Source organism: Rhineura floridana, chromosome 18 (genome assembly GCF_030035675.1).
Source record: "Rhineura floridana isolate rRhiFlo1 chromosome 18, rRhiFlo1.hap2, whole genome shotgun sequence".
Classification (NCBI taxonomy): domain Eukaryota; kingdom Metazoa; phylum Chordata; class Lepidosauria; order Squamata; family Rhineuridae; genus Rhineura; species Rhineura floridana.
In genome coordinates this window covers 26,362,687-26,380,498 of record NC_084497.1, presented here as the reverse complement: position 1 = coordinate 26,380,498, position 17,812 = coordinate 26,362,687, and the positions used below count along the sequence as shown (strand labels likewise).

Genomic DNA, 17,812 nt, shown 5'->3' with positions numbered 1-17,812 from the left:
GTTCAAAATGCTTTACCGTGGAAAGTTGCGGGCGCAGGGCTAAAGGGGAGGACCAAGAGGGGGATTCTGTCTTGCCTGCTGCCTTGCCGAAGAAAGCTGGCTACCCCGTCTTTTCATCAATTGCATTACTCCAAACTGCACATGCCACATTATGCAGTCCTAACGTGATCTTAAATCATTGTTGACCTGTTGGATGGCTTTTGATCCGCATCCCACACCTTGTGCGTTTTTGAGCTGAGGTGGTAAGGGGTTCCTGTGATCACGCTAGAGGACATGTGCAAGAGGACATACACACACATGCACAAGTCCCTCCCCCTCATTTCAGTGTGTGTGTGTGGGAGGGGGTTCTTGGTGGCATGGAGAACAGAGAGCACCTAAGATGCAACCTGACTGAGAGGAGTCTTGACTTTAGCAAAAACAGGCGAAAACATCCTTTCTCCCATTGCTCTGTCCCCCAGCTAACAGAGCAATGTGATTTTAGAGAACTTTCGTCATCAAATAGGAGCTGCCGCACACCCCTCTTACCAAATACTCCCCAATGGAAACAGGCAAGCCTCCCCATCTCAAGCCCCATCATCACTCACCTTACCACATATCTCATTGATAGCTACATGAACAAAGACGGACGCTTCCTCCATGCCTTCCAGGTAGACGTGTCGATAGCCTGAAAAGCAAGGAAAGTGAGTCAAGCACTGATTCCACTCGTTCCTAAAGCAAGGCTCAAAAATGCAGAGAATTGGGAAGAACCTGAAGGCTGTTTTAGTCCGACTCTCTTCCACAAAAGCTGGAGCATTCACTAGGGATGAGGGAGGAATTCGATTCAGCTCGCACTTCAATCTCGCAAATTTGCACTTCCCAAAATAACGTGAGACCCAAAACACAGCCATCCATCGAAATACACAGGTACCCGGAATTTTGTGATGCAGTTCTCCAACCAAACAATGCTTACAAAAAATGCACATGTTAGGGGAAAGGGTGCACAGAACGGCTATGTTAGTGAAAATAACAGATGCAAATGCTTCCACAGCCCAGGGGTTGAACACTTATGCGAGCAACATGTTTCAGTTTTTCATGTTTCTTCCAAACATTTCCCAACACAAAACCAATGTCACCTTACAAGAATTGATTTTGAGTTTCAGTGTTGCAAAATAAAATATCATACAGAAGGAAATTGCAATGTACCATTTGTAATTCAGCAATACGAGAGCATTGGTCGGGGGTCTGATTACTTTTGCAAGGCACTGTATATAAACTCAGATTGCTGCAGAAATGTGGAAGACCAAATTTAAGATTAGAAAAATGGGAAACCAGGAGAATTGAAACTGACAGTTCACATGACCCTCTGCCTTAGCGGCCCCTGCGGGAGAATCCCTTCCAGTGCGAAGGGAGTGGAAGGTGGACAAAGAGGCCAAAATGAGATTCAGTGACTGAGAGGTGAGCTGAGAAGAATGTTGAAAATGTATGATGGAAAGGAGGCAATGGAAGCAATGATGGCCAGAAGAGGATATGATGGAAGAGATCTCTGGAACTGACCTTGGAGTAACATGGAAATGACTAAAGCCAGGCCAACATTTCTCAGAAGACACTTTTCCCCCCTGAGGCTTGTAACCAACTCAATTTTACCCAGAGTAGACCCACTGAAATTAATATATATCACCCTATTTGTTTAATCTGTACGCAGAACATATCATACGGAAAGCGGGATTGGACCAAGATGAAGGTGTGAAAAATTGGAGGGAGAAACATCAATAATTTAAGATATGCAGACGATACCATACTCTTAGCAGAAACCAGTAATGATTTGAAATGAATGCTGATGAAAGTTAAAGAGGAAAGCACAAAAGCAGGACTACAGCTGAACGTCAAGAAGACTGAAGTAATGACAACAGAAGGTCTATGTAACTTTAAAGTTGACAATGAGGACATGGAACTTTTCAAGGATTATTAATACCTCGGCACAGTCCTTACCAAAATGGAGACAACAGTCAAGAAATCAGAAGAAGGCTAGGACTGGGGGGGGGGGCAGCTGTGAGAGAACTAGAAAAGGTCCTCAAATGCAAAGATGTATCACTGAACACCAAAGTCAGGATCATTCAGACCATGGTATTCCTGATCTCTATGTATAGATGTAAAGTTGGACAGTGAAAAAGGCGGATAAGAGAAAAATCAACTCATTTGAAATGTGGTGTTGGAGGAGAGCTTTGTGCATACCATGGACTGCGAAAAAGGCAAATAATTGGGTGTTAGAACAAATTAAACCAGAACTGTCACTAGAAGCTAAAATGATGAAACTGAGGTTAGCATACTTTGGACACATCATGAGAAGACATGATTCACTAGAAAAGACAATAATGCTGGGAAAAACAGAAGGGATTGGAAAAATAGGAAGGCCAAACAAGAGGTGGATTGATTCCATCAAGGAAGCCACAGACCTGAACTTACAAGATCTGAACAGGGTGGTTCATGAGATGCTCTTGGAGGTCACTGATTCATAGGGTCACCATAAGTCGTAATTGACTTGAAGGCACATAACAACAACATATATATATATATATATAATGAAATAAGTGGTGTGTATATTGTTTTGTAGAAATTTATAGTTAAAGCTTTTAATTTTTAATCTCTAATTTTTAGGATTTTGATTATGTCTATATGGAATGTACTTGTGTTTGGTTGTAAGTCGCCCAGAGTGGCAGATTAATCTCTGCCAGATGGGCGTCTAACAAATCTCATAAATAAATAAATAAATGAACCACCCTGTTCAGATCTTGTATGTTCAGGTCTGTGGCTTCCTTGATGGAATCAATCCATCTCTTGGGTGTGTGTGTGTATGTGTGTGTAATGAAAAATGGAAATGGACTGCCTACAAGTTGATGCCAACTTATGGCGACCCCATGAATAGGGTTTTCATGGTAAGCAGTATTCAGAGGGGGTTTACTGTTGCCTCCCTCTGAGGCTGAGAGGCAGTGACTGGCCCAAGGTCACCCAGTGAGCTTCATGGCTGTGTGGGGATTCGAACCCTGGTCTCCCAGGTCGTAGGCCAACACCTTAACCGCTACGCCACACTGGCTCTCTATATACCATAAATACAATAATATGGTATACCATATATACGATAAAAACAATAAAACAGTATCATTCAAAACCAAAATAACCACATAAAAAGCAGTAAAACAGAATTATAAAAATAGGAACTGAATAATAAACAACGGGCTAATCTTATGGGTCAGGGCATGCCGGGGTAGAGAATTTTGAGAGGCCATTTGCACGCAGGCACTAAGTTGCTCTCACTCTGCCCTACTTCCATCTGCCTACATTTTTATTTCAGCATTTTAATATCTCACTGCCACCTTTCTGCTTGCCGGGGAAGAGGCCTGCTTGCGGAGTCCAGAGCCACCCCATCCCTCCCTGGCCATCAAAGAGCACTGTTCCTCTTTTGTTATTGCAGCTGTCAGTCCTGGAATTCCTAATTGATTCCCTGCTCCTTGGGAACCATCGTTAATGTCATAATCAGAAAAAAGTCTTTCATTCATTCTCTCTCTCTCTCTCTCTTTTTAAAAAAAGCCAGATGGATTCCTTCCTCCACTTAAAAAAACCCACAAAACTCTTTTCCTTTGCCAAGTTTCCTCCGCTTTGAAGACGACAGAGAAGGGGAGGAAAAGAATCAGAACAACAACTCAGGGTGCTTTTAGCAGAACTGGGAAGGCAGGACAAAATAGAAAGAGGGACAAATGGACAGAGGTGGTGGTGTCGGTGGAGGAAATGTGTTAAAAGCCTTTGAATTTTGCAGATCTTCTGTCACCAGGCTGCTTTAACATTATAGTCGGTAATTGCAGCCGCTGGTACACCGCCAGCAAAAATGAGAAATGAGAAAGAAACCCTCGTTTCTTCCAAGAGCGGCTTTGAAGTCCACCCCATTGACTGAGAAATCCCTCCTGTCAAGCTGGGCTTGTACAAATTAGGAGCTGGCAAATATAACTACTAAGTCACAAAATGCCCATCATTATGATGGGGGGGGGCTTAAAGGAGGCCAGCCCCCTCCCAGTGTCTTCAAGAAGAGTGCTTTAATTCCACCCCCTCCCAAAAAGTGACTAGATGCCATACATGGTAGATAAAGGTGTGTGCGGACTTGGTTAAAGGGTGAACTCTGCCCCCAGATTAATGATGCCAGTTTCTTGAAAGGATTTTGGTTAGAATTATTTTGCTCATGACCTCCCAGGAGTGGGAAACCTTTCTCAGCCCAAGGGCTGTGTTCCTTTGTGGACACCCTTCTGGGGAGCTGCATGCCAGCAGTGGGTGGGGCCAAGTGAAAAAGTGGGTGTGGCAACTGTACCTTCGTACAGTAAGCTACATTCCAGACACAAACATCAGTGGTTTCTGCAAACATGCAAACACCTTGCCTCTCCATCCAGGCAAGTGGGAGGCATTATCACAATTCACAGATACACTCTAGGGTGTACTCAAGAAGGGCGCAGGAGAGGGCCAGTGAAGAGGAGGGGACGTAGCTTGGGGACGGTCCTGAAGCCAGACAGAGAGGTATGGACTGTTGCTTTGGAACCCCAAGCCTGAGGTTCCCTCCCTGCTTTACCCCCTAGACTTGCTGACTGCTTTCCCATAGAACTTAGGGGGAGCCACTGAGAACGAAGCTGTCCACCTATTTCCACAGCCCCACACTTTTCCACCTGCATGGCCTCACAAGAGCCAAATTCTCAGTGCCTCTGTATCACATGGAGACACTGAATATGCTAGTCTTGTTTAGAGTATCCACCGATGCAAGGAGATTGGGACAGTATACATCGCTCGAAAGAATCCCCTTCCATTCAGTCACTCTACAGAGCGGAGGAGTGGAAGGCGGGCGACGCGCGTAAACGCCACTGGGATAAACAGGAGCCTCAAAAGCTCCAGCGGCTCCAGTTGTGGCTGGTGCTCAGTGGAGTTGGTGGGGCGGAAGGCAGGGTGCCCAACAGTAGGCGGAGCCAGAGGCAATGATTGGGAGAGCCAACTCATTGTAGTTTTGTCCCGACAGAGAGGGAGCTGTGCACTAGGGCTGCCCTATGGACCAATTGTAAGGAAGACGGCAGACAAGTGGGGGGCTGGCTGAAGGCAGAATGAAGTTAGTAGGGCAGTGCCCCACTCTCCCTAACAGACCAGCCTCCACCTTCAGTTCTCTCTCTCTCTCTAAAAAAAAGAGCTGCCGACTTACCTGGCATCATGCTTGTAAACGCTATCGTCCTCTGTCCGATAAAATCCCTCCCAATCGGGTCATGATCCCACACCAGGAACCGAACCAGGGCAATCTCTGGCATGCAAATGGGGAAGACCAGGGTTTCTTCCCACATTGGATTGAAGCCTACAAGGCAGAGAGAGGGGGGGGGATTTCATTATAGCTGGGAGGGTGGATCCCGGACAAGAAGCAGTTTGCAGTGGCCTACAGATGAAATCTTTTCCCCCGCATGCACTGGGAGTTTGCCCTGGCCTAGGATTCTATGGGGGAAAGGGACACCTGCCAAAAAATATGTTTTTTTAAAGTCTGGTCAGGTAAGTCTGGTCATGGCAACATCCAGAGAGGAGAAATTGCAATCTCTGGTTGGGAGGACTCTGAGCTTCTCCAGAAGCGGCATCCCCATCTGTTTTACGCCGTTACAGTCTTCCCAACCAGAGACTGCAATTTCTCCTCTCTGGATTTTGCCAGGATTGTTCTGATTGGGGATGCACGAACTATCATTACCCATCAGTCTTTTCATGGCACTTTGCAGAGTAGTGCAAGTTCCCCGCCCATAGAACAAGGAGCTGGAATAAGACCCCGACGATTCTAGAAGCACCGACGTCTGATCCCTGCCTCATCTGACTTCTGATAATAAGGCGAGGACAACAGAACATGTAAGTGGCGAGGGTGAAAACAGGCAAAGGCAAGCCAATGCAGTTAGACCGCAGCTTTATATCATTTATGCATTTATTTATGGGATTTGTGTCCTGCTCTTCCTCCCGAAGGAGGCCAGGGCAAAGGATTAAACTAAAGTGGAGAGTTGGAGATGGTTTAATAGCAGAGCATTTGCCTTGCGTGCAGAAGGTCCCAGGTTCAATCCCAGGCATCTCTAGGTAGGGCTGGGTTTTGTCCTGCCTGAAACCCTGGAGAGCCTCTGCCAGTCAGTGCAGACAATACTGAGCTAGATAGATCAAGGCTCTGATTCAGCACAAGGCAGCCTCCTATCTCCCTATCTTATCTTTACCTTCTTCCCCTTGTTTTGGTTAACTGAGGTTGCATAGAAAGATACTGTTACAGGAATGCAGTTTTACCCCGCGCTCTGTTTCATACATACATAATTCTGCATCTCTGTTGGAATTGCTTTTTAATATGTTTTTAAACCTTTTTTTTAAAAAAAGCAATGTTTTTAAACCTTTTTAAAAATATATTTTTAATGATGTTTTAATATATTTTAAAGTCTGTTTTTATGATGTTTTAAAGCGTTTGTAGTGCTTTTGTTTGCCGCCCTGGGCTCCTACTGGGAGGAAGGGTGGGATGTAAATCAAATAATAAATATTTATAAATAAATATTGTCTATAAATAGACAAATAAATAATTCTATCTTCAGACTAGAGCAAGGACAAGGGAGAAATTCGATTCAGTTTCACACTTAAAGGAATACCTATCTAATCCACACTTCCCAAAACAATACACAAACCAAAATAGAGGCATCCTTTGCAATTTGCACTTCACTGAATTTTGAGGGGCAGGTCTCTAGCCAAGTAATGCATACAAAAATACATACAAGAGGGCCAAGTGTGCTCAGAAATGCATCTATTTGCGAAAATAACATAAAGGCATTATATAAGGGAACACCGCTTTGCAAAAATGTATATCTTAGGCAAAATTGCATACAAAATGTGTATATTAGGAGAAATTTGCACTAAAAATGGACATGGACTGCCTTCAAGTCAATCCTGACTTATGGTGACCCTATGAACAGGGTTTTCATGGTAAGTGCTATTCAGAGGGGATTTACCATTGCCTTCCTCTGAGTATGAGAGGCAGTGACTGGCCCAAGGTCACCCAGTGAGCTTCATGGCTGTGTGGAGATTCGAACCCTGGCCTCCCAGGTCATAGTCCAACACTCTAACCACTACACCACACTGTCTACTCTTGCACTAAAACGCTGACTAATTTTTATGAGGACTTTTTTAAAAAAAAAATCACAAACAGATGTGGAAATAATTGGAAGAAATCAAAACCGAGAGAGAAATTGACCAGTTTGCCCAACCCTAGACTGCAGATTGAATGAATGGTGTGTGCGTGAAACAGAGCGCGGTGCAAAGTCTCATTCGTATATCACCTTTCTGTGCAATGCCAGTTTCTAGGGTTAAACTAAAACATGTAGAGTTACCACTCTGCAAGCAGCCTCAGTAATGGTCTTGTGCACTGAATGCAGCAGAAAGGGTGGGTCACACAGAACGGAGGGAAGGTCGAAGGGAGGAAGCCGTACCATTGTCATCAACGACTCTTGTCTGCTCTTTACAGCAGTCCACAGGCAATCCAATTATTTCCACTTCCACAAAGGGATCTATAATCTAGGAAAAAGCAGAGGTGAGTGGACAATTACCATCACACACACTGAGATACCACCAAAGACCCCACCTTAAAAGCTTGGCTATACTAATGTATTTGAGTGTCATTGTTTTACTTATGCTGGACAGGTCTAGTGCTTGATTGATGGCGCCTCTCTCGGGAGGTATTTTTCAGACTACCTTGGATGCTTTTATTTGGAGATGCTGTGGGAGGATGGGGTGGGGGGACCGTAGCACAGTTGCTATGCATTTCAGAAGATCCCAGGTTCAATCCCCCAGCATCTCCACTTAAAAAGGATCAGGCAGCAGATCATGGGAGAGCTGCTGCCAGCCAGTCTAGATGGAGAAATAGTCTGGCTTGCAGGAACGCTTGAGGGATTCAAATTCTGTGAATTCTGATATGAGCTGATATCATCATCATCTCAACTTATTAATTCACATGTTACTTGAAAGGTCTCTAAGCAACTTACATTTAAAAACATAAACATAAATATATTATATCATACAGGGAAAATTCATATAAAACATTAACATTTTCAAACCCCTATGTATGGCATAAATACACACATACCTAAAACAGGCATGGCAACACATTGACAGCAGTACAAAATATGTAGATCAGCACATAATTATCCTTTGGATTTCATAGTTCTCCCGATCTTTGATTCAAAAATGCATCAAAAGTATTTTAAAATGTGAATTTAGAGGAAAACCATGCTTATAAACGTCCATTTGGAGAGACAATATATTCAGAAATAGATGTTTTGTGAGGAAAATGTGTTTGGAAATAAGACATGCACTGAAGAAAGACTGATCCATTCACCCTACTTGGTTCAAGGCAGCTTCCTAATCTGTGACCTTCTACATCAAGAGAGGCTAACCTGTCAGCCATCCGGATGGTCAAGGATGATGGGAGTTGTAATCTGGCGGTATTGGAGGTCTACAACATAAACACCCCTGTTCTACATGCAAGTCATGTGCTCTGCCATTAAGTGATGGCCCCTTCCTCTTCCCTGCCTTTCCACAAGGAGACGCAGGGACTATTTTTTAAAAGTGCATCATCAAAATGCACAAGACATTGATTTAATCCAAAGTATTATTTTAAAAAATGATGATGATGATGCAATTTGGCAGTTGAAATATCAGTTTGCAGAACCAGAAGAAATAAATTAAGCTACACAGTAAAAGTTTTGGCCAAGGATTGCAGCCTAAGATCCAATAAAGATGGTTGCTTTCCCCAGGGAATATATTCCACAGTTGTGGCGGGGGCACAGTGTGAATGGGGAAAGTTGTGTCTTGAGCCCAAAATACACACATGCTCCACTGATGGATCTAAATGCCATACATTGCAAAGTACATACATCCAAATCACCACAAGGAAGTGGTCATCAGGAAGGAATCAGTTCAAAACAGATGCACTGAACCTGTATTTATACCCAATGTCAAGCGAAAACTGGCCCTCTCAGAAGGAATATATTGGAACTTGCCTTTCTTTTCAGAAGCCAGCTCACAGCCCTCCACTTCCTACCCCCAGTACAGACTAGGGATGGGGAAGACATTCGATTCAGTTTGCATTTCAAGCTGGATTTATCAAATCTGCACTTCCCGAAACAACATGAGAACCGAACCACAGCCATCCTTCGAAATATGCACATATCCAAATTTTGCAACGCAGTTCTCCAACCAAGCAGTGTTTGCAAAAATGCACATATAAGGGGAAAGTGGGCATAACAATGAATATATTTGTGAAAACAACATAGAAAACATGCATGGCATTAGGAGAAAATGTGCACATTCATCAAAAATGCACATAAAAGTGTTTCGTGGAAGAAATTCTTGCTAAAATGCTGCAGGATTTCTGTGAGGATTTTTTTTTTAATTGCAAACTGCTGCAGGAATGTGAAGAATTAAATTTAAGCTTGGAAAAATGAGAAAACGAGAGAACAGAAATGGACAGATCCTTCTATCCTTAGTACAGACAAAAAGCAAAACAAAAAACAACTGTGCTTGGAGGGGGGGCGTTGGACACTGTACAGATTGAGCCCAGGAGGTGCTCTAAAGGGGTCCCATCCATCTCGGCTGACAACCTCAGCAGCTTGATATGGTTTCACAGTGAGTTTCTGGGTTTCCAACTTCGCTGGAGGCTTTCCCCTCCTTTTCTCTCTCTTTCCCAAGGAGTGTCATGAAAAGGGCCCCTGTCACATTGATTGAGCATCTTGGCAGCCCTCAGCCATCTCCCCGAAGGCATTCCATGGACAATGAAGCAGAGACGCCCCCCCTTTGCCCAAAGGGAAAGGGCCAAGCACCTGCTAGTCTCAGGGAGAGAAACATGTTGCCTAATTTGTCCAAAACGAGGCCACAAGAAGGATCCCCTCCCCCCCATAGTCAGAAAGGATTGCAAAGACAAAAAACTTACGCACATTTTGAACAGCCTGCAAACAACATATCTATACCTTCTGGATGTACACATTGGGTTGTATTCTAACAAGTCCTACTCAGAGTAGACCCAGTGAAATTCACGGGCCCTTCGTTAGTCATGTCCATCAATTTTAATGGATTCTACTCTGAGTAGAACCAGCAATGGATATAGCACATAAACACCACATGGCCTCAGTCTGGAGGATAGGAGCAGCATAACTTGAGCAACGGAGCCCTTCTTTGCATTCCATCCTCAGCGCTCTATAGCCACCACCTTGGAAAGAGCATCCTTTCATTTTTATCAGACCCGCTGACAAAAACGGAAGGTGTTCCCACAGAAATAAAATCTCAGTTTTGTTATTCACGATAAGATATGTATTATTTTAGCGATTAAAAGGGATCCAAGAGCCGGCTTGTGTGATGCTTTCATAACACACGCACACAGTCTGTTTAAGTGCTATAGATGGCATTTCTCTCTCTCTGTCTCTCTCCCTCACACACACACACATACACACACATCTGTAGGTCTGTGATGGAAGGCTGGGGGTGTGTGTCTCTAACAGAGAACCCCCTCAGCATCCTCACCACATTACACTCTCCCAACATTCTTTGTGAGAAGCCAAGACAAATATATTTTGCTTTTTATGCATAGTATTCTGCTCACTTTAGGTTGTGTATCTGTTTTTAATGTTTCTATGTCACACTGAGCCCATTTTTGGGGGGGAAACCCACAACAACAACAACAACAACGACGTTGCAGTGGAGATAGGATCACTCTAGGAATCTGCCACCTTGCATTCCAGAGGTGGCCAAGCTTTTGGGGACCTGTGGACATACCTGTAACCTGGAGAAACTGTTGTGGGTACCCACACTCACTCTCCCTCACCTCCAAGGAATAGGAATTGTTGTGTTTCCCCCCCAAGCCTAACTGGAAGGGGAGGAGGGATGGTCTTCCTGGAGAGTGCAGTTTGGAAGGCAACACTCCCCTTCCCAGCTATGACCTCCCACACTGATAAAACCAGCCCCTCCTGCCATGCGGTAATTAGGCTTGATAAAACATAGTCTATTGGATATGACAGAAGGGACGTCTACAGGCACGTTTGTGCCTGCAGGCAACCCACCCTGTATTCAGAGGCCTCCAGGTGACTGTAGCAGCAGTTGCCAGAAGTGAAGACGACTGCCACCCATGGAGAGCCTCCCTCCAGACCTCTGAGCGCTGCTGTTCAGTCCCTCAACCATCCACCCTTTGGGAGTGGCTGTTTCTTTTAGCAGCAGACGGGATAAAGGAAGTCTCTATGCTGCGATTTCCTTACTCCACTTTGCAGTGAAAATAGAAGACAAGCCCTACTGGAGGGTGTGTTAAGTGAATGCGAGTTGTGAAAATGAGCAGAAGTTGTACCAATTGGTGACTCCAAGGGGGGGTAGGTCTGCCTGTAGCAAGTAGTTCTGACTAGGGTTGTAAGAAGCCCTCATTTTCCATTCCGTCCTGTATTCATCGTATACAGCACTGTTTCTGTTCTGCTGCAGTTTGTCTTCCTCCCCAAAATGATGTCATTCGTGTCACTGTCCACTGTGGCAAGATTACACAGTTTATGTGATTTACGTAACTAATCATGCACACTAAGTTGTGATTATGTTATTCCACCTCATTCAGTGCAAAGGAAATACAAGGCAAATAGCAGAGGGAGAGACACAATCAACAGCGTGTCGTTTGCGGACTGAAAGCAACAGCAGCGGATACTGATCGTATTCGCTGGATCGCTTTCTCTTCCAGGCACGGGGCGAACAAGCAAACGTTGCCAATTGCCTCCCCTGTTTCCTTTTTCATTGGGATTTCCCAGCATCCCTGGGTCTGACAGCTGCTGCCAGAGGCCCCGTGGCAGCAGATAGCGGCTGGATCGTAGGTGGAGGTCGCTCTCCTTTTCACAGGATCGCACTGTCCTTACCTCTCCTCTGTCTCCAAGCATGGAATCCCGGGGCTTGGGAAGCTGTTGTCCACTGATTACTCTTAATACGAGCTGCTTCTTCATCTGGCCAAGCAGCGGATCTTCGGAGTTTGGGTTGAAGATCCCTGCAAAGGGTTCACAGAACATACACAGAGATTGAAGGCACAGCTGAGTCAGTTATTTGAAACATACTACCTTTTTCTGGATGCACCGGTCCATCAATATATGCTTTATACTGAGCCAGATCACGGTCTGCTCCGGCTGTATCCAATGCTAGTCCTACTCAGAGTAGACCCATTGAAGCAAATGGACGTGGCTAACTTAGGTTTCGTTTCAGTGGGAGCGCTCTGAGTGAAGCACAGTTGGCTGTAATGCCTACTCTGACCACCAGCGATTACTGTCTCATCGTTTTGACTTTGAAAGCTACTCCGAGAGCTTCAAAGTGTATTATCTACTATATATTTTGGAAAGTTGTTAGTTTGTTCACTGTGCATTTGGACACCTCTTAAACAGAGCTTGGAAAAGTTACTTTTTTGAACCACAACTCCCATCAGCCCAATCCAGTGGCCGTGCTGGCTGGGGCTGATGGGAGTTGTAGTTCAAAAAAGTAACTTTTCCAAGCTCTGCTCTTAAGATATCATAACCAAATTTTGCATGGTTGTTCCTGAACAGGTTTTCATCTATGTCTGGGTACAAGTCTGAATCAAGATGGTGGACTGAGCTTTTCAAAACAGCACTGATTTTAGCCACTGATTTCAAAACTGCCCTTTTCTGGTTTGTTTCTTAGAATTCCTGAGCAATGCCAGGTGCAAGGCTGCTAGTCTTATACAAACCACACAAATAAAATTCCTTCTTCGAGGGTTGGGGGCAGAGGGAGAGAGAGAAGCTGTCCCGTTTGGCAGCTCATTTGAAGTTAATAACAGAGGCTAATTCTTCCAAGGCTGCAATGAGAGATGGGCTAATAAGAAAGGTACATCTCCCATTTTGCAGAAACACAGGCAGCAGAGAGGACAAGGGCAGAGCCACGACATTGCAAGATTTCATTTCATTTAATCAGAGTCCGGGGGCACGCAGACAACAAGACAATGGAGCACAGTGTGAAGTGTCTGCATAAGGCAACTCCAAAGACTCGGCAGCATTAAAATGTCTAGCCCTGAACTGTTTTATCTGCCATGTGCAGGAGAGTAGATAAGGGGTATCAGATAGGTGGAGAAAGACAGAGAGATGCACCACAGGTGAGTCACAAAGCAAGGAAAGGTTCGGTGTAAACAGGAACCGCAGCACAGTCCTTGAATAGAGAGATTCTGAAGGGCCATAGGTCACGGGCAGAGCATTTTTGTGCAGGATGCCCCAGGTTCAATTCCCGGCATCTCCAGGTACAGCTGGGAGAGAGCTCTGGCTGAAACTGTGAAGAGCTGCTGCCAGTCAGTGCAGACAATACTGAGCTCGATGGATCAACGGCTTGACCCTGTGTAAGGCAGCTGCCTATGTTCCTCTCTTAAACTGCTGGATGCCATGTGTTGGAGCTGAAATGCTTCCTCCTCTGCAAGTCTGGATGCCAAATCTTTTACAGCCCAAGGAGGCCAACTCTCCCCCCTCAAAAAGAAACCCAAACAGCTCACTCGAATGCAGCCATAGAATCAGGATCTGCCTTTTGGGCCAAAGTAGGTAGCTGGGTGGAGCTACCTGCCTGTCAATCGCATGATGTCATTAAGATGTCACATGAAAGACAGTTGGGCTCACCTGGCAACATCCCTTGTGCATCTCTTTTAAGTCTCTGAGATCGGAGACTTAAGGGGGAAGTGAGGAGAGTTACAAAAGCCTTTTCCAGATCTCACTGTGCTTCTCTTTAAGTCTCCATAATTGGGGAATTAAAGGGGGAGGGGAGCACCGGTGCTGTCTTAAAGCCTTTGCAAAAGCCTCTTTGAAGAAGCTCGTGCACATGCAAGTTGCTTCAAAGGGCGCTTTTGCACAGGGCTTGAGTCCCTGCTGCTGCTTTGGATGTATGATCTTGTTCACTGCTGGGAACAGGCCAAGATAAGGGTAAAGCCTTTCTTCCCGCCCATCAGCTGATGTCATGAGTGGGCAGGTGGGCTTGGTTTGGGGGGAAATGGCCTCATGGGCCAAATTGGACCCCCTGGTGGGCCCTAATAAGCCAGGAGGCTATTGAGGCCCGGAGGTTGGGAAATGAATGGAGTACCCTGGAGGGTGACGTGTCCAACCAACTAGAACACTGAATAGGAACACTTTGGTGATTACACTGCAACATTTTGTTGCAGATCCCACTTGTAATAAAAAATACTGGCTGCTGTTGGTTGTTCAAGTCGAAACCTACTCTTCCCTTACCTTGACACATACACTTCGGTTTGAGGACGTAGCCACAATTCCCGTTGGCGCTGAACTTGGCACGGTTCAGCTGAAGCATCCTCCCCTCTGACTGGTAGTTTAACGCAACTGCAATATTTAGAAGTGTGGGGGGGAGAGAGAGAAACAGCCAATAAATTGCAGGAAGCATTTCTAAAGTCAAAGCCGGCAGCTCATAATGAGAGACAGCCACATCTGAAGGCAAAAGTGATTCAGTAGACTTCTGGCTGCCACAGATCCAAGCAGAGAAAAAATTGAGGAGAGAGAGAAAGAAAGATTGAGAGATTCTTCTTTTGCACAATAGCTCTGATGTGGAGATAGGTGTGACGTTCAGCTGCTTTCCTGACTTTTGAGATCCGCAGCTGATTCGGTGCACTGCAAAATGGCAGGGCAACACCAATCAGCTAAAGCATGCAAATGCATAAAGGTGATTAAATGCCACAGACAGGTGGTTGGGATGGGGTCCAAAGCCCCTGGCCAAAGGATATGGGGGACTTGTGGGGGAATAAGTAAGAGAGAGTTTGAAGGGGGTGCCTCCCTCCCCTACCCTTGCTCACACCACAAATTCCACACGGACACCTGATCTTGGGGGGCACCTCCTCCCTGAATAGCTGCATTTCATTCTCCTGACTGTTGCTGCTGACCACCTGCTTATCTTCTCCCTCTGGGCCCAGTCCACCAGAAAGGAAGAGCAAGGCAAATGCTCGTCATCCTTGCTGTTGTCACTGATGCCCCTCTTGCTGGAAGCAGATGAACAGGTGGCAACAGCGGGATCAGGAAGCTCTGGGGTTTGGCAGTGGACCCCACACCCCACATTTCTGGGAAGTTGGCCTTCACAGATTCTCCATAACGCTGACACATCCCAACTCTGTTCCTGCTCACAGAGTGATTGAAGAGATCTGGAAGAAGCTGGCTACAGCATGGGGGAAATGCAATATTAAGGTCGCATCCATATTATACATTTAAAGCACCTTTAAAACACCCGGTGTCCCCTAAATGATCGTGGGAACTGTCATTTCCTAAGGGTGCTGGGAAATGCAGCTCTGTCTGGGGTAGACTACAGGTCCCAGGGTTCTTCAGGGGGGAGCCTTGTGTTTCATGTGTGTGTTGTGGATGCGTAAATAAAGTACTAGGATGCCTTGCCCCCAACCACCAGTTAGAATTCATTCACACGGGAGCTGAACTTTGCAGTAAAGACACAGCTTTTGCCATCGCGATAGATTTGCAAGGTTTACACTTCCTTTCACACAAGTAGACATTCCTCTGGAAAGGTTTAGTATCACTGTTTACTTGTGGCCTCACCCCTAATTTGACATGTTTACTCCTTCTGGAATATCGATATTGCTAATGGAGAAGGGGGAGGGTTTTTTGTCAGTTTCATTGTTTCTTGTCAATTGCACGCCTCCCTGGGTCAGGAGACAGTGGGGGTGCAATTGACATGAAACTGTATGAAACTGAATAGAGGAGGAGTGAGTGAAAGGCAAAGTAGGCAGCAGCTGCCACAGCTTTTGTGGGCGGCAGAGAGAGAGGGAGCTCGCGAGGAGGCATAAGAGAGCCCGTCCACTAAAAAAACATCGAGGCAAAGCACCTACATGGAGGAGTGCAGCAAAGCTGAGATGGTTTTTCCTTTTCCATTAGAATTGGATTGGGTTGATACAGGAAAACTGTGTGATAGCTGCTGATTGCCTGCAACATCATGTGAACCATGCAAATTAAATGGGGGTGCAAGTAGCACCCATCTCACAGTAAGTCACCATGTGAACGAGCCCTGCAATAAATACAGTGTCGTTAAGTGGGAAAAGTAGCTTCTTCAAAAGAAGTTTCCCTAGGAGACTATCCTTTGCTTTAAACAAAACTGACTCTGTTCCCAGGCAGACCAGCGTCCAATTTCCAATGAAGCCTTTCCATTTTCCCATCCGCCTTCCTTGCTCCTCTACTCTCACCTCGACTTCCTCCTCCTTACCCAATTGGCATCCAGCATTCCAGAAGGGCTGAGGGTTGTAGTTACTGGAGTCCACACGGTAGGAGGAAGGGTAGATTCGGGACAGCTGGTGCTGGTTGAAGCGCAGGTACTGGGCTGGTTTTTGCTGGAGGATCTGGTGAGCTTTCGTCTCGCTGAAAGATGAAACTTGCCAACTGGAAGAGACTGGAGTGAGAGAAGAAGGAAGAATATTTTTTCTTTGGCTGCAGACATACTAACCCATCTGCCACACAAAAATGTGGCTTTTCTCAGTCAGCAATCGTTCGTGCTTGTCCTCAATGTTCTAGATCAGGTGCGGGGAACCTTTGGCCCTCCAGATGTTGCCATAGTACAACTCCCATCAGCCGCAGCAAGCATGGCCAATGGTCAGGGATGATGGCAGTTGTAGCACGGCAACCTCTGGAAGGACAGAGGTTCCCCAACCCCAGATCTATACACTAACCTGAAAGTTAGAACCACTGAACTCAACAAGAGTTACTTCTGAGTGGACATGCATAAGACTGCACAGTTAGGTTGCAAATCCTATGTACACTTGACTTTGGTGTAATCCCCACAGAACATAATGTGGTTTACTTCAGAGTAAACATGCATAGATTTGCAGTCTTAGGCTACAGTCCTTTCCCTATTTACACAGGAGCAAGAACACTGAATTTAATCTGGAGGCATGCACTGCTAGAGCAACTTCAAAGATCTGTTTGAGTTTGCTGAGCAGATTTGCTCACAACACATTGGACAATTAATATCTGATTGAGTCTGCAACCCTAAACCAACTGAACTCAGCTGGATTTAATTCCAAGTAAACATGAATAGGAGTGCAATGTAAACCTGCAAGATTTTTACACGCACATAGACACACACACGGGGGGGGGAGTTTTCCTCCTTCTTTCTTAGTTTTAGCAGACCACCTACTTTCAGATTCTACGTCATGGATCCCAACAGATTTTGTGTATTTCACCAGGTCTGAGAGCGCTCGGGATAATTTCATGGTTTTCTTCTGTCGATTTGTTCTATGGGAACAAAACACATTATACTCACTGATTTCCATCCAAGGAAGAGGGAAAAAGTCAGAACAGATACCCTCAACAGCAAAAACAAACAATAAGCCAAAGACTGAGAGTTGGGACAAGGGGTGGGGGAACAGAAGACATTCATTGAAATGTTCACCACTGAACTGATGGAACACAGAATTTTACTTCTGGAAAATCAACTCTGGGCTTTTGTTGTTATGTGCCTTCAAGTTGATTACTACTTATGGTGACCCTGTGAATCAGCCACCTCCAAGAGCATCTGTAGTAAACCACCCTGTTCAGATCTTGTCAGTTCAGGTCTGTGGAATCAACCCATCTCTTGTTTGGCCTTCCTCTTTTTCTACTCCCTTCTGTTTTCCCCAGCATTATGGTCTTTTCTGATTAAATTGTATCACCGAACAGTAGATGAGACTTGCTCTGCACAAAATCACATGCTCTGCCACTGAACTACAGATGTTGCTAATGAACATCTGAAGCTGTTAGGTGCCAATTTAATCCATGGGTAGACCTGG

General features: G+C 45.3%; 1 protein-coding gene across 4 annotated transcripts in view; it reads right to left on the bottom strand.

Moving 5' to 3' along the window:
* The window catches only part of PLCH2 (phospholipase C eta 2), a 309,207-nt gene that overhangs the window by 27,159 nt on the left and 264,236 nt on the right, over window positions 1–17,812 (bottom strand). For all 4 annotated transcript variants that reach the window (XM_061601055.1, XM_061601057.1, XM_061601058.1 and 1 more), the window contains 7 exons: window positions 17,182–17,279; window positions 16,255–16,437; window positions 14,274–14,381; window positions 11,928–12,052; window positions 7,482–7,566; window positions 5,204–5,350; window positions 585–664 (listed from right to left, as the gene is read on the bottom strand). In XM_061601055.1, coding sequence (XP_061457039.1) covers window positions 585–664; window positions 5,204–5,350; window positions 7,482–7,566; window positions 11,928–12,052; window positions 14,274–14,381; window positions 16,255–16,437; window positions 17,182–17,279 — 826 coding nt within the window. The remainder of the gene's footprint in view (window positions 1–584; window positions 665–5,203; window positions 5,351–7,481; window positions 7,567–11,927; window positions 12,053–14,273; window positions 14,382–16,254; window positions 16,438–17,181; window positions 17,280–17,812) is intronic.